General features: G+C 39.5%; 1 protein-coding gene across 1 annotated transcript in view; it reads left to right on the top strand.

Moving 5' to 3' along the window:
- The window catches only part of KDM4C (lysine demethylase 4C), a 320,050-nt gene extending 304,825 nt beyond the window's left edge, over window positions 1-15,225 (top strand). The window contains exon 22 of the mRNA XM_048290787.1: window positions 14,669-15,225. Coding sequence (XP_048146744.1) covers window positions 14,669-14,683 — 15 coding nt within the window. The 3' untranslated portion in view covers window positions 14,684-15,225. The remainder of the gene's footprint in view (window positions 1-14,668) is intronic.
- The last annotated feature ends 2,335 nt before the right edge of the window (window positions 15,226-17,560 follow it).

Below are 17,560 nucleotides of genomic sequence, written 5' to 3'. Positions count from 1 at the left end.
TGCATACATTTCTTATAGTGTTAGATGAGCCAAAACAGGGCACCAGTTTCAATGTATGTTTCATAGTTTCAGCTATGTATCTACTTCCTTTCTGGCAAGCATTCAAATTCTGAATTTTAAGTTTTTAATCTATCTTGTCATAAGTGAGAAGGACAACATGTTAGACCATCATTTGGGTCCCAAGCGGAACTTAAATTTATCTTCTCACTTCTGTAACCCTGACCAAGGATCATTCTAAGGGTCATAACTAAGGATCATTTAAAAAACCATGAATGAAATGTTATAAGAAGTAAGGTCTCATTGACACAGGTAGGATATCAGCTGCTTTTGCAGCTGGAAATGCTGTTCTCCTTTCTGGCCTTTGAATCCTATCAGTATCTGGTAGATGTCTTTTGCCCACTAACTCATAAACAATAAATATACTGATTGAAAGCTTCAGGCAATTCCAACCATTGAAATATATCGTAATATGGTATCTTATTCCTGAGGCAAAATACAAATGTTCTGTTTTAGTAAGCTCATTGCTGTCAATCCCACTGCCCCCAATGCCCTCCTCCTCCTCTATTGCAAGGCTTTCTTTTATAGCAGCTTGGCAAATTCTGTATGCAAAAGTATGCATCTCGGCACACTGGCAGAACTTTCTCTCAGCTAGGTATATTTCCTTTACTTTTCCCTTCCCCTTGCCTTCCTCTTTCCCCTATCCCCTTTCCCTTCCACATTGCTTGATGAAATGTGAAGATGTTCTGGTTTTGCTTATTTCTGTACTTTCCTGGCCGGTTTCCTTCACCTCCGTGCTTAGACTATCATCCTGTTTCTTTGTGGAAAAAAAATAACCCACAGCAATGTTCTCTTCCTTTGCGTAATGTCTGTTTGCTTTCAGTAATTTGTGAATTTCATAAGAACTTATAGTTAAGAATATTCTGTCATAAACCCGATATATTTAATAAAGCTCATTGATGTTTCCTAGGAATAATATGGGAAAATGACATCAGAGGCTGTTTTCCACTAACCAGTTACATTCTCACTCTGCAGCAAAAATTCCCTTTCTCTGAAAACAAAGCTTATTGGTCTGGCAAACTACAATGTTAGACCCCAGTAAAGTGCAAGGAAAGGATGAAATATTTTCAGAAAAATGTTACCTCACAAAATCTCAATTGTAAATTTTTATTTTAAAAAAGATTTTGTTTTTTCTTAAAGGTTTTATTTTTTCTCATTTAAGACATTTTCCTGAGTTTGAGGAAATTTTCCTCTCTTTTGGTCAGAGAAGGCTTCTCCTTAACATTTTAGATATGATATTTGCAACTGCAGCACCTGTCCTAGCATATTTCCTCTAATTCCCATTCACTCAATAGATAATCAGTAGCAAAACATTCCTTCACCTCATGCTTCACCTCATGTCTGAAAGAAAGCAACCTTACCCTCTGTATTTTTAAATTACCATATTTTAAAAGTAATTTTATAATTAAAGCAGTCATGAGAGCAGATATTTTATAAAAAACAACTCCTATTCAAAAAATACACATATGTTTTTCAAAATCAATTCTTTGCTTTTAAAATTGTTGAAATTCTCTTGGACATGTGTCCCTTCCAACTAATTTCTTTAGAGATTTTACTTGCATTATATAATATTCTGTCTGGCAATTTTTCATCAGAAACTGAATTAGTATCTTAAATGTTGGCCTCTTCCTTCATGTGAACATTCAGTAGGAAGATGCTCTTATTTAGTAGGCAAAATCTGGGAAGAACTGTTGTAGCTAGACATATACAATGCTCCCTTTGCCATAATCATTGTTCTAATTGTTCTCTGCTGACTGGCCATCAATTGTATCAGGCCTGGACCAAAATATCCTGTAAAAAAAAAGCAAACTCCTTCTAGCACCACCTCTCCCTAGTCCTTGTGGCTACTTTGAATTCTGCATTGAATGTTACTGAAGCCATGCCTTCCCCATGAGGACTGGCCACACCATGTAGCAGCCAAAGTAGAAACCCAACCTTTAAAAGAGAGATAAAGAAACAGCTAAGCTGTGCCACACACCCGTTTAGCTGTTTTCATCTGTTAGGATGTTCAGTCATGTTCTGTTGGGAGATGTGGGTTTTCAAGCTGGTTTATCACATCAGGGTTGTGGTGTTTTGTGTTTCTGTCAGCATGTAATTGGATGTTGCCAGTAGCACTTACAGTTACTTGGTGCAGATGATGCTCCAAATCACTGCTTGTAATCTGACACATCTCACAGGACTTTCTAAGTGTTTCTTTGGAGACAGCTGGCTAGGTTAGGTTCACCCACTGAACTTTTTTATCTCTAAAAGGTGCTTGAAGGATTAGCAGCAGCTGTAGGCTAGTGTTAACCTTTAGGCATTGTCGGACATGAGTGTCTCAGTACGTAACTCTGAATGTGGCTGCTCAGAATACATGTCAGGTAACAAAGGTCTTGAACTATCAACTATCAGAAATAGTCAGTGACTAAGTATTTCTTCTCTTCTCTGTAGAGCCAAATCTATACAGGTTATATCCTTCTCTTACACAGCCTTTTTGAAAACGTTGGCTCCAATTTACTATCAGTTCCCAACACAGCAAGTCCCTTGTTCATTATCAGACATAGTTAGATGTCTACTTGTGCTAGATGAGATGACAGATATACTTCCCATTCAAAAGTGGTAGATGGAAATATCGTGCTACCAGCCTTTACTTAGTACAGCATGCAGTCTCTCATGGGTAGCTATAAACAGGCAGGCCAATTTAGTTCTCTTTAGGACAGCTATGCTACTTGCAGGCATGTCGTCACTTTACATGACAGCCTTTCTATGTTGCTAGTTGCTGTGCTGACAATTAAGCTGTGGTACTGTTCTCCTAAAAAATTGCCAGATATTCCAAGTTTGAGTTGTTTTACTTTTTACACACAGAATTTTGTTATTATTTTGCCTAAAAACCATCACAACCCCCCAAATACCCATATATCTAGCAATGGCTAAGAAACAAATTCTTGTTTCAAGTCTATACACTTACAACTTCTGTTACAGGCCACTGCAGCAGGACTATTATAATGTATTTGTTTTAGACCTTGTGATGTCAGAAGTGAACTGTGATGCATTTTTTGTTTTTACAGACTTGTTTTGGACTGTTTTGTGCAGCACTATTATTGCTCATATCACTTATGAAATGTTAAGTTCCTTTTATGAAGTCACTGTACACTTCACTGCAACTCACAGCAAAGACAAGAATGAGAGATATTCAAAACTTAAGGAGTGAAGAGTGAAATGCAACTTATTTAAACATGTTTAGATAGAGGTCTGTATGACAGCAAATGGAGAAGGTGGCAATGAAGGGTGAGAGAATGAGTAGTAAGACTTAAGCAACCACAGAAACCACACACGGGGTTGCAGCAAAAGGAATGCTAAGTGTGCTGTGCAGTGGATGGTCAGGATATTTGAAACTGTGATTGAAGCAACGATCTCCAGTTTTGTGATTCCTTCAGTGTTCAAGGAAATGGGATGTTGTGTTCTTTCCAGAAAACTCTGCTCCTTGTTGGCAAGATGCATTCATCACTTTCACTTTCCCCTGCACCCTGCTCGTGGAAGTCCATACAATGACCAGCTGTGCAGGTCAGAGGGGTTAGCATTATCAAACACCTCAAACGGAAAGCCTGCTATATAGGGCATTGTGCACAAGTGAGAGAGATGGACTCTTGTTAGTCTGATCTTCCAGGCTAAAAAAGTGTTTTGCCCAAGTCATGAAGTATGTTGTCATACAGCATGTTGTCATACAGCAGCAAAATCCATGTAACTACTTGCTGTGAAGAAAACAGAGATTTTTTTTCACTTTCTGCATGCTTGGTTCTAGCTTTTATTTCCACTCTACAGGTATGTAGAATATTTTCTCTTGGTCATTCTTACTGCTCAACAAATGTGAAAGGCCTTATAGATAGTTTTTTATCTTCTTTCATTGCCCTTTTCATTGTTACAAGCTCAATTGCCAAACAGTTCCCACAGGAAGCATACTTAGGAATAATCTTTACCTTATTACAGGTATTTTGCAGGGTGGTAGGACACCTATTTGGGAAGAAAAATGCCTAGAAGAGACACAGGTTGGTGCTTGCAGTGTTCCCTTAGGATATAACAGATGCCTGAATTCCTCAGATTGAGAGGTACTTCCTCAAGCCTCCCATATCCTGAGGTCAAAGTGACCGTTTTGCGTGTGTATTCAATAGTGTTTTCAACAGCAAAGACTCTGTGGACTGAAAGAGTAGGAATGATGACTGTTCAGTGCTCTGGTGTCTCCCGGAGTTTGTGTGCTTATTTTAAACTTAAGTGGGGTATCCAAAACACCACAGATTTAAGAGATGCCAAGAAAGGAAGCTTTCATCTGACATTTTATAGGTTTTTTTTTCCTGACCCTATTTGGAAACTGCTCATGTAGGATTGTGAAATGGAAACTGAGATACAAGGAAGGAAAGCCTCACACATTTTAAAGGTCAAAGAAAGTTTTCCTTGCCTCTTTGACTAATAGTATGGAATGGTTCTTACTTCATTCAAATTATTAGCATGTCTTCCACTGAAGGTATTACTGGAATAACCCCTGAGTTTGGTATGTTTTAAAGCAGGTCTAGTTACATGAATTATTACTTTTACTTCCTATGAAAATGTGTTTTCCCCAGTTTTTGTCATTGTGGGGCAACATTTCTGATCTGGTGTAATGCTTTAAATCACCAGATCTATTTTGCATTGATTGGCCACTAAATAAACCTAGACAAAAGCCATCTATACACCAGAGCTGGACAATTCAGAATCATTAATCAAAGTGTGTTTTTGTTACCATTTTACTGCCTCACCCTACTATTAACTTGTCACAGCTGGGTTGCTTTTATGTTTTCACACACTCTGTGATGGATTAAACTAGTTAGCTGGCTAGATAGATTATATGCATTAACACTTAACAGCTTTGCTCAAGCACTGGCTAAGTCATAAGGCTTACCTTATATAAAGCTTTAAAAGATCTGATTTGCTGTGCTTTACTTTGTGTTCATTCTTTTCTCTGGCCATGGCTAAATAATGGAAGTAAAGGCACATTTGAATTGAAACATCAGATTTTATTCCTCAGGAGGTTCTTACTAAGGTTTAACGGATGGTATCATTGAGTTTCCACTCTTTTCCACAGTCACATTCCTAACAATACTACTTATAAATTCCTGAATGAACCTAATTCAATTTGGAGTCAGTTTGCTGCTTCTAATTCTTTTCAGGAGTTTGGCAGCATTTTTACTCTTCAGGTTGTTGATTATGCTACCTTGTTTTGCACAGCTTAGTTGTCCATCATCCCACAAATTCACTAATACGGAAGTTTTTGGGTGAAGTCCTGAATGTTTAAGATTTATGATCCTAGGAACTTTACAGACAACCATGAAATATGCCACCCAGTAACTAGTCGCATGGGCGCCTCTAGCTGTCCTTATTCTACTCCGGATATACAAGTTTTGATTTAAATACTTGTTTTGAACTGATGTTTATGTATGCTGCATTTCACTGTGGGGAACTGCAAGGAGTTCTTTTAAAGATAGATGGTCTAGAACGAAATTAAGTCAACTGAGACTAACATTTTATCTGAGAACCATTTACTGGTAACAAAAAACCAGAAAGGAGTTGCCCTACTAGAGAGGGCTAGCGAAGACAGAAAAGGAGGAAGGAAAATGAAAAAGGATGGGGGGGGAGAGAGAGAGGGGAGACATAGAGAAGAAGCGGGCATTACCACCAGAGGGTCGGGGAGTGCTGTCGACGTCCATGAGGTGGGGCGTATGCACTGAGAGAGGTGCGGCCCCATAGGCAGAGCTCCTGCCATGACGGGCAGCTGGACACGAGGTGAGTGGGGATTGGGCAGGAGGTGTGGGACCCTGGACAGGGTCGCAATGAGGATCGTGGCAACGGGCTGGATCAGAGGCAGGCAGGGTTGGACGCAGGTGGCTCAGGCAGGGATGTGGGGACAAAGCAGCAGGGTGGCGGTCACGGACACAGGGAGGCAGGACGGGTGGCTACTGGGACGGGTGAGGGGGTAGGGCAGGACACAGGCTACAAATGAAGCTTGGAGGTCAGCTGGTGTGCCACAAAGTGCCCAACAAGAGGGCAAGTGAGGAGTGGGCGAGGGTGAGCAAGGGTCAGCAAGGGAAGAAGAGCCAAAAAGCACACTAGAGCCAGGGCAAAAAGGACAAGAAACAGGCTAGGGCCAGGGCAAGAAGCAGACCTCAGTAGACTGGAGCCAAAGCAAAACCACAAGACTCAAAAAGCCCTGACTCAAGAAAGGCCCAAAATCACAAAACTCAAAAAGCCAAAGCCAAAAAGTCCCCAGAGCTTGTGTCGCAGCTATTTTTATGGCCCCTGGCTCCTCCCAAAGCCAGCCTGCTGACAGGACACGATTGGCCCTGTGCAATGTCCCACTGCAGTCCATTGGTACCTTTTGCCATCCAATTGGAGAGCCTCTCTGGGGTGCAGTGTCTTCGGTGTTTCCCTGCTGACTGCCTGTCCCATGTGAGATGGGAAGTGGTTGCCGGTCAAAGTCTCCCAAGACACAAGGCTTTCCTCCATCTTCTCCTAGCTGCCTCCTGGACATGGCACATGTGCACCCCCTCCCTCGCATGCCTCTGAAAACCAGTATTTGAGACAGAAACCAAGATTAAATTGGCTCCTCATGATGTAGTTATGCTTTCTCTGTTTGGCAGGACTGCCTCTACTTTCTTTTTTCTGCAACAGTCATCGTCTCCATAGTTTCAAGCCTGACATTCAAGTGCCTTTCTAAGAGCTGACCCCATGCTCCCCATCCTTCTCTGGAATGGAGCTTTTCCACCAGACCTCCTGGTATCTAGGGCAAACTCTGAAAACATTCTCCCATCAGACTACAACGACTATGTACATTGGTTAAGTTCCACTGTTTCCAAAAGCTGCAAGTATTTGCAATGCTACACATACAGCACGTCTCCAGATACAATGCTTCCTTCAGCTCAGGTGGCCATATGCATGGACCCTGTGGTATTAGTATTTAACAGCCAGTCCAAAAAGGTAGGTAGCCAGACTTCCTAGGCAAAATTAGCTACACATGAAACCAACTACTAAATACAATTTAACTTCAACATTGTAAAGGCAGTAGTTAGGAAAGCAGCCACACAATACAGGGTGCTAGAGTAATTAGCTCCACTTATTTTTTTTCTGAGGTGTCGCAATTGCATCACTGACTCTTCCTATTGTATCTATTCTCTTTTAAAGCAGCTCTGCCTGTGTGATCTCTTTAGGTTGTTACATAGCTGTATGTCATAACATGTGTGATAGGAAGGTCCTTGGGCTCCTAGTGCCAACCATTCCTGGGCTTTCCAGACCTCTTCCAGCCTCAGGGGCCACTGCTGTGTCTCTGACAAGGTTGTATACTGTAGACTGGCTTAGTGTCAGTTTACTGGGACTTTACATAATTGGGCTTCTAACTGCCTCTGCATGTGGCACATGGAATATTTTGTAAATTCTTGATATTAAAAGCAATCCAATTACAACTGTGCTGTTGGAAAGCTCATCAGATTCCTTCTTTTGAGGTTATAACAATAATGTGCAACTCCTGAACTGTGTTGATATACTAGAGGACAAGTAGATGGAGTACTCTTAGAGCTGTTGCATAATGAGCTCTCATAAATCCCAGACTTAATTTCCCCCCATTAGTACTTTTTTCTATAAAAAGGGTTGCTTTTAGAAATTTACAGAATAAGGTGCTAATTTTTCCCAGTCCTTCAACTCATAAGTAAGAACTACATAGAAGGAAATGGTTAAATTCTTGTTTGGGCTGTTCTGTCATTTCAAGGATATAATGTGCTGTGACAGCCACCTTTCATCTTTGAGAAGGTATTTGGTCTTGTCACTTTGGAGGAAGCTGGGATCTTCACTCAGTTGTTCCCTTACCAGAACAGGGGCTAGAAGGTGGATCGGTAAATGCACTCTGTGCAGCCGCTTTTCTATTGATCTTTGCAGTAAAGCTACTACTGAACGCGTAAGTGGGGAACTGTGCACTGTTAGGTTAGCAGTAACTTACCATCCCATGGGAGTAAGGAGGAACCAGATTAGAAATCTTTTTTATGAGGATTCTGAGATTCAAATAACATCTCTAGGAGACTGCAGCTCTAATATTAAGGTGCAATAGACTGCACCTCTGCCCTTGTTAGAAGCAGTTCTGGTTTGCTGTTAATGTACATAAGTTTCATGTTAATCCCCTTTAGAATTCTCTTACCACTTTTACAGGCAAGTATGAATGAAAATTAGTATCTAGAAACAATGCCTGGAACAGAAGATGTGGTGTCAGTTTAACACAGCCTGGTTTTTGGTGGGAATGGGAGAAAAGCTGCTTGAAACTTCTATGTCTGGCACAGAGCCAATCGCTGAAGGCTCTGATGATGGGCAGGTTACTAGCCCAATTAGACAAGTTGGTAACGCCTCTGTCATGACATATTTAAGACAGGCAAAACTGTGGGAAGCTCAGTTTCTTCTCCTGAGGGGTGGTGAGGCTGGATGGAGCTGCCAGGGGCTGCACGGCTGGGGCCCTCCCGAGACCGAGACCATGCAGCTGGGGCTGCCTGTGTGGTGCCGGCAGAGACCACGTGGCCAGCAACGAAAACACGGCAAACAATTCCCCAACACGGAGCAGACAAGATCAACATTTTTGCTGCAGCGAAGCTCTGTAAGAAGTCTTCAATTGATAGAACTTGAGAACAAGAATACTTAGGGACAACATTTTTCTTCCAAACCAGAGAAAAGGGAAGAAGTGAGGACATGTAAGGAGAACCAACATGGCGGCATGAAAAGAAGCAGAGGGAGGAGGTGCTTCACGAGTGGGAGCCGAGATTTTTCTACAAGCTGTGGTGAGGACTATAATAAAACAAAGTATTTCCCTGTAATTCATTAGGTGCATAGGGGATGCAGAGATCCACATGCAGCTTGTGAAGAAGAGTGCTCACGCTGGAGTGTGTGTATACTGAAAAGCTATAATCTAGTGAGGAACTCAAACAAAGAGAGATGACCCTTGCCTTTAGAGAGAGAAGAAGAGAGCCTTCCCTTCCAAACTAGAAAAGCTTATCTTTAAAAGACTAAACCCCATGAACTAAAATGACCCACACTAGGCAGTTGTGGGAAGACTGCTTGGCCTGTGAAAGGGACTCATGTTACAGCAGGTCTGGCGGGCTGTTCGTGAAAATTAGAACCATGCTAGAGAAAATCATAGAGAACTGTCTCCTGTGGGAAGGACCCCACGGCACAACAGTAGAAGGAACTCCTTTCCCTGAATGAACTGAAGAAAGATTCTTACAAAGTGAAAGACTGACCAAAACCCTGTGTTTTGTCCCCTTGTGCTCTTGGTGGGAAAGAGGGAGGGGCTGGGAAGAAAATAAGTGTTCTAAAGGTTTATTTTAATTCTCATTACACTTTTTATTTTTAATTCTTTTAATAATAAATTTTCTTTATACTGTTTAAGTTTTTGAGCCTGTTTTGCCCTTAAAATGTTTTTCCCCTAATCCTTAACTCCTGAAGTTTTCGTTTTAATGTCCCTTCCTCTGCTTAGCTTTAGCAGAGGAAAATGAGTGAATGGGTTTTTGTGGGTGCCTGGTGCTTAGCCAGCGTCAAACCCCAACAGATGTCAACGTCAAACATCATGCAAACTCTTTATGAAAAGAAACAGCAATTTCTGTGCAGCACCATGCTCAGAACTCACTAGTCTTAGATTATGTTTTGAAGAAAATATAACTACTCTGACAAATTGCGTGATGGTTCTGTGATGTGGATTAATGTTCACTAGAGGCTAGAATGAGATCATTTAACCTGTGTTCACTTGTTTCCTAAGCCAAAAATTCTAGCTCATTGGGCCTGAATTGAGGGTCTAGGTGTCGTAATGTTTTAATGCACTGCACTGCCAACATCCCAGATATTCCTGCTTTTTCCTGAAGTCTTTAATATCATCACAATGACTGCCACACCCTTGGCAATACAAGGACAATGAAAGCACAGAAGTAGCAAGCTATTAACAGTTGAGCAGCTACTTTGTGCACAAAGAAAAGCCCCAATTCTTAAAGGATCAGCCTCAAAAAAGTGCTAAAATTTCATAAAATTAATCTTTTTTTTAGGGACCATAGTGAGAACGTCATAGTTCCACCTACATTAGTGGCCTAGCTCCTGAGATTTTTCACTGCCTTCTGTGGTTTGCAAGTGGACTCAAGAGCAAGTGTTCTTTCCTGGGAGATCACATAGCTGGGTATATTCCTCTAACTTTTATTATTCATTACCTCTTAAGATTCCTCAGCAAAGACAGTAATTTTCACCCCAGAAAATAACAAGCAGAGCAGCACCCCCAGTTATGTTACCACTGACAGGATGTCAAGAAAATGAAAACAAATGTTTTGAGTAGTCCTTCAGGGGATAAAGAGTTCAGTTACTAAGCTACCCACTAGAAACTGTGATTTAGTCATCTGGGATGATTTTATTTCTTTTTCTTCTGTAGGTTTAACCACGTAAATCTCTGTTTTATTGCTAGAGAGAGAAATCTGAGAAATTTGGAATTGCTTTTGTCATGGCCAGAGTTTCTGGACTACTGTGCTGACAAATGCTGGAGTAAAGGAAGAAGCAGTAACATTAGCTGTGTCCATATTTGCTCAGGTTTGTGAGCACATGTGTATTTTTAGATTGCCGTGCAAAAGGGTCGCTGACCTACTTAGTGATATTCGTGAATGTACTGTTATAAATACAGCGTGGCTCTTGCATTCTCTTTCCCTCTCTGAATTTCTGTTTGAAACCTTTTCTTCAGGGCTCGTGTCACTTAGAGCATTAATTAAAAGAGACTGGATGAGTTGTAGAAGAAGTGAAAATTCTAATTTTTTACGCTGTATATGTCGAAAAGACACTTCTAGCACAGAGATGAACATAGAGAGTTGTGCTTAACTTCTCTTAAATGGCCTAAATGAATGAGCTTCACTTTTACTACATGTATGTAATTCAGATGTGAAATGTTTATACTGGTATTCTATCACCCACAGCTGTGGGATGTTGCTAAAGGTATATTGAGGCTTGCCAATATTTGGCTGGGAAATATAGACCGAGGTGTTTATGTACGTATTTAAATCCCCTTTACAGAACTTTGAGTAAAACAAATTGTGAAAGACAGGGATTTATAGCATAATAATTACTCACAGCCAGCTCTCTACTGTACACTTTTAGTTTACACAAATTAACAGATTAACAGATTAACGTTACCTTTAGTGGTGATAGTAGGTATAGAGCTTCACAGTGACAGGGAGATGCAGCACAAGGTACAGATGCTTTCCATTTACTGTCTCGTATAGGCAGTTTTGTGTCTAACCCTGAATTAATACACTGGAAGATGCTTGCTATAGCCTACCTGTTCTTATCTTTTATGAGTGCTGCAGAGTGCTGGGAGGGGTGGGGGGGGGGGCTGGCCCTGCTGGATGCCTAAGCCCAGCAAAGCCTCTCTGTCACTTTGGCTCTGCAGCTGGACATGGGAGAGACTATATGACAAAAGGCTTGTGTCAAGAGAAGGTCAGGGCAGGACCACTCAACAATGACTGTCATAGGCAAGACAGACTCAGCTTGGGAAAATTAGTTTAATTAATTGCCAATGAAAAGTTAGAGTAGGATAAAGAGAAATGAAAATGAATCTTCAAAGGCTTTCCTGCACCCCTCCCTTTTTCATGAACTCGACTTCAGTCCCAAATTCTCTACCTCCTCTCCAAGTGGCACAAGGGAATAGGGAATTAGGGCTTTGGTCAGCTCACTCCATATTATCTCACTCCTTCCTTCTCTTCCTCTGCTTCAGGAGAGAACTATCTCTGTCTGACACGGTGGAAGCTATTGGCATCTTGTCACAGAAGGCACACCTGTAGCACCCCCACTACTAATTTTCCCATGTAAACCCAATATATCCACTGCATCTTTCTAAAAGCGTGAAAAAACCAATTCTGCTTGTGCCTCTGTCATATGGACAGTTCTTCGTGTCAGTAGGATTTAGACAGCTGGGGAATCATTCAATTAAAGTCAGACCTAGGCAAATATTTCCTCACTTTGCTATAAAAGCCTTGCTTATGGTCCCAGTTTAAAAGCTGTTTCAGGAAAACTCAGTGAAAACATGGCAACATGGATTTTGTCTGTTTTCAAAAGGAAAAATTCTTCTGTCTTCTCAGGAAGGACACTTAGGGAGACTATAATATATAGCTGGATGAAAGGAAGTAGATACTATTTCCAACTGTCATTTGAACAATAGTCTCACATTCCTGGAATGTAATATGACTTAGTGTGTTTACAGCCTTTTGAACCACATTTATGGAATTTTAAACTAGAGACTAATGCGTATAAGATGTTCTTAGACCAGGAAATACAGAGAAGTCTTAAAAACATGCATGCAAATTGTAAACATGTATTGAATTTTCAGCCATATTTTCTACCTCCTTCTATGAAAACTACAAGTATTTGAAAGCAGCATCTTGTAATGGAAATGCCACTTTTGCTATATTGGGCTGTAACTCACGTGATGCATCAGTAATATTGCGGATCTTTACAAAGCAATTCTTCCTAAAGTTATTTTATCTTGCCTGTTTTCAGTCAGCCTTATAGAAGAGGAAGGACTCATTTAAGTAGTTGTTCTACCACCCTTTTCTTCAATAGCTCACGTCCAAAGTATAGACAAAAATTTCATATATACTGGAGTAGCCATCTGTATATGGCATCTTTTGGTCTGTAAGTGTCCTGGCATTTTAAAAGTATTAATTAGCCCCTAAACTACATAATATCTTGAAGGAATTTCAGTGGTTAAAGGTTATTTAGGGGACTGGTTGATCAAGATATTTTATCTCCCATATTAAAATTGTCTTTTCACTAACAGTGTATTGACCTTCAATGGAATGTATCTTGAAGCCTGCTTAAAATATGGGCACTCTATATTAAATACAGTATGTTAGTTCTCCCATTGCTGTGAGTCAGGGAGAAGGATGGCATAGCCCCCGTATTGTTTTAAATATCTATGCTGAAATGGCAATTAATTTTATTATAAATAGTTTTATAAAATCCAAGGCGCAGTGGAAGACCAAGAAGTTTAAGTTAGTGTTAACTGTGGTGGGCTTTCTGCTGTGTTTGTTCAAAGGAGAGGCAGAAATTTGAAACACCATAGTTGGAAAAGCTGATTTTCTATTCCTTGCCAAAAAAAGATGTTGTGTACTGGATTTCAGGGCTTTTCTGTGTATGGTGCTCTTTAAAGTCAGTCAGAGAACAGATGTCACTGTACCAGATAAAGACTGCGTAGTCTTTCCTTTTTTGACTGTGTTAAGACGTACTGCTTGAGATCATGGACATATTACTTTGGCTCTTCCTGAGTCAGAAGTGAGTAGTTGCTGACTGTTCAGTCCTGATTAAGTCCCTATTACCATGCATTCTGACATTACTCAAGAGATCTCTAAATCAAGATGAAAAAGCATTCATAAAGCAAAGGTTGCAACTGGAACAGAAACTATGATGTTGATGCGGGAGCTGCTGGATGACATTTATGGTTTCTACTATGCAGGAGGTCAGATGTAAATATTATTTGAAGTCTATGAGTTTCTCTTTTCTTAGGGAACACACCCCATGTGATTAAAGACTATATTCTGATGCTACTTGGTGATATTCCCTGGTATGCTCATAAGAATAACCAATGTCAAATTAGCTTGTTTGCCACAGTGTGAAGAAATGCATTTTTGTTTGCATGCAGTCTCCTCCCAAAGAGGGACATAAATATCTAAAGAGAAACAGAAAGGCTCAGCAAACTCCTTTTGGGTTTTCACTTCAAAACAAAATTGTTTTAATTTCTGCTCTGTCCCCACCAAAGGACTCTTGGGAAATGCCTCACTTGGCTCCAGAGTGCCCTGCTGTTTAAACACAGGAGATATATGAAATGGAAACTGTTTAAAAAATGCACTGGACATGACCAGAACATCCAGCCATGGAAGCTCAGGCTTTGAACTTGCTGGTCCCTGAACCCCTCCTCTGCACTGCCATCTTAAGAGCTAACTGATGGTACTAGTGAATGATGTTTTTCAGCATGAAACAGATTTGATAAAAGAATCAGTAAAATTTTTTACCTGTTTGAGATGACACCAGGGATGGATTTAGAACATAATTGTTCTTTGCTTTATTTGTAATTTTTGCTGCTATTAACTCTTTCAGTGAGAAAACTCCTTTTGGAGAATAGTATTCAGGTGAGTCTCGCAAAATCTAGTATTTGCTGGAGAGAAGGTCCTGACTTTCATTTGTTTTTTCGCTTGTCATTTTGTTTTGCTGTTTGTGAGTGAATATTTCAGCAGTGGTTTCTGCCTACTGAAAATCACCTAGTGACTCCAGGGAAGTTATAATCTGCATCTCCTATATTCCTAGATTCCTCCATTTAGACAGCACATTTGGCTTACTCAGAGCATGGTCATGTGCTGCAGTGTACTTGGTATTCATCAGGCCATTTGTTCACTAAGATTTTTTCATCTCCAAAACCCCAAACTAAGAAAAAAACCCCAAACTAAGAAAAAACCCCCATATTTCCTGCCCTAAAAGGACTGTAGAATTGCAAAGATACATGAAACAGGATTCTTCGCTCAGAACTAGCATAATCCTCTCTTCTTTTCAACTTCAGTTCCCTGGAGAGTAGAAGCTTGCGTTGCATTTGTGATGAGATTTCTTCCAGCAACTTTGGAGAAGCAGCCCATTTCAGATGACTTCCTGGATTGGATCATCAGTAGCCATCACTAGCCATCAGTAGCCAACCACTAACCACTTAATCTGAAGGAGAGATCAGAGGTGACAGAGTCACTCTCTCATGAATTTTGCAGTCTACATTGGTTTCTAAATCCTGCCGTGAAGTTCTTTCCCATCTTTCCCAAAATTTACAGAAAGACATCAAAGCAATGAGAAATTATTATTAATGTTTCTACTTTTCAAGTCATCTTGTTGAAGTATTACTAGACAAGTCTACAGCCTAATTTGCTGCCATGTCTGAAACATGTAATGCCTCAAAAACTAACATGAAACATATGTAAAAAGTGTCAATGACAGCTTTCTCTTTTTATTCTGTGAGTAATTTCATAACACAACTGTTAAGTTAACCCCCTCTTGTCATTACTAATGTAAAGATACAACCACTGATTATCTGTTATTGGCTGGATTATTTTGAAAATAAAATCTATGTCTCTGGTTGGTGTGATTCTGTTCTTGCAGCTTCCTCCTAAATTCTCTCATGACAGTAGAGCATCTAGAAAAAGGATATGAAGGTTCATCTTCTGATGGATATTTTGACTTTCTTCAGAAAAGAAGAGCACCTCTTTTCTGAAAAAAATGTTTTGTTAGTCAGGGCTTAGTTCAAATCCTGGAAGTCCTAAATCAACAATGCTTAGGTTTTCTAGGAACTTCTTAGAAGGTGACTGTATTCAACATGGGGAATGTAGGTGGGTGTTGTCTGGTAGAACAGATGGTGAAATCTTTACTTTAAAAGGCTTTTCAGGTATGTGGTATTTTCATTTGGGTTTTGGTACTTTGTTCTTTTGCAAATTAGCATTAGGATTGATAAAATAATGCACTGCAATGGGTAGCTCCTCGGAGGAGAATTTGGCAGCTTAAGTGGAGGTTGATAGGAGGAATCTCTTAGTTTGTAATATAAACTCAGCATAAGCTTGGAAATTTTATAATGCATCACCCTGCCAGTAAAGCATTTGGGTTTTGCCATCAACAGCCTTGTCTCAACTAGCCTTTGTTACCTGCCATCTGTTTGGATTCAGAATCCTGGCTTGGACCCATGTTCTTTGAATATGCAAATACTTCCTGTTTAACAAATATGTATTTTGCTGAACTATAGTATAAAATATTTATGCTAGCCTTATAATATAAAATATTAGTTCAGAAATGGATAGTGCATCAGAACATTTTCCAAACATCACTTTTTCAATCAAATATAGATTTTTAGATTATTTCCTTTTCTTTGTATCTTCTCTGAGGAGATACAGGCAAGGTCTATGCAGTACTGGATAAATTTCTTTTAGATTAGAATGGAATATTTTTTCAGCCTCCAGTGTTTGCTGGTACATGCAGCGCTCAGCACCGACAATGTCAGACTAGTCAATTTGATGATGATGGAGGATTAGAAGCAGTTTCTGCTGCACTAATCTGAGAAGCTCAATAAGCTTCATATTCTGTATTCTGACACTGTCTGTTGGAACTAAAATCAGAGAAAAGGGAAAAAAGTGTTCAACTTTGGTAAATGTCAGGAAAAGTTGCTTAAGCTTTCTGTATATCAGGTTATATACAGAATTTACCCTGGGAGGTCTTTCAAGTTCACCATCTTACAGAAAAGAAGAATAACCGTCAGTATGTATTTAAATCAATGAAAATGAAAGAGGTTAATTGCTAACAGATTTTAATTTGATTTATGACCCTTTTTCCCTACAAGTCTTTTGTTGCTCTGAGGACTTTTAGGCTAATGGGCATAATACATGGGTTCAGTATTTTCTGTAAGAGCAATAGGAGCAATAAACTGAAAACTTCTAATTCTTCTAGAAGTAAATAAATAAATGCTTCAAATACACGTGTGAACCATCCTCTACTGGAGGTCTATGAAGCATTTTGTTTTTTCACTAGGAAAACTAGTAATGGTTGCCTATTTAAGGAGTAGGGATGCTTGTTTCATCCTCCAACAGGCTTATTTTTATCAAAGCTGCTGTAGGTTATCCTTAAGGCAAATATTGGTTATTTATTGCAAAAAATCTAAATAAAGAATGAAAACATGTCTTCAGAAGTCAATATTTAATAGGGAAGCTGAAGACTGTGGAAAATGGAAGTATTAGAATGTAAAATAGTCTAACAGCAAACACTACTATCTTAAAAAGCAAAAAAGTAAAAAAAAATCTAACTGTATTTTCTTGTCTGCTTGGAAATTATTTTGTTTTCAGTATATTTTCAGGTGGATACATAAGATTGTGATAGACCTAAGGACTGAAGATACAGATGTATATTGAAAAATTAATTTCTTTGTAATCAATAGCAGTAGTCCCTGTATTTTGAATATTTTCATAAACCACAAGGCCATTAGAAACCAAGGAACTTATTCAATATGCTTCAGATTTTACAGACTCGTTCTATCTCTTCTGTGGGAGGAAAACACAGAATTATAGTCTGGAATATATTATAAGGAGGGAATTATATTGTAATATGAAAATAACTACTGAAATTTGAAGTGTATTTCTCTATTTTAAATGTACCAAAGGAAAAAAAAACCCCATAGTATACATCAGTAGATCTATGTCTCACTCACAAATGCCAGGATCTTTCCACTGGGTTTGCAGAGATATTTACCACAATAAGAGTGTATTGTCTTGTCATAATGTTGTGCTTTATTGTAGCAGCTCAAAAACTTTGGTTACGTGCAGTTAGGTCTTTGCCACTAGTCCACAGTTGCACAAGAAGCAGAATAGTGCATAAATGTTATAACTATTTTTAATGTTACCCTAATTTTACTGTTTATTCACAGCCAAACAGT

The sequence above is a fragment of the Corvus hawaiiensis genome, chromosome Z, assembly GCF_020740725.1.
Source record: "Corvus hawaiiensis isolate bCorHaw1 chromosome Z, bCorHaw1.pri.cur, whole genome shotgun sequence".
Classification (NCBI taxonomy): Eukaryota; Metazoa; Chordata; class Aves; order Passeriformes; family Corvidae; genus Corvus; species Corvus hawaiiensis.
The sequence above is the reverse complement of the archived record's forward strand: the minus strand, read 5'-3'. Positions and strand labels throughout refer to the sequence as shown.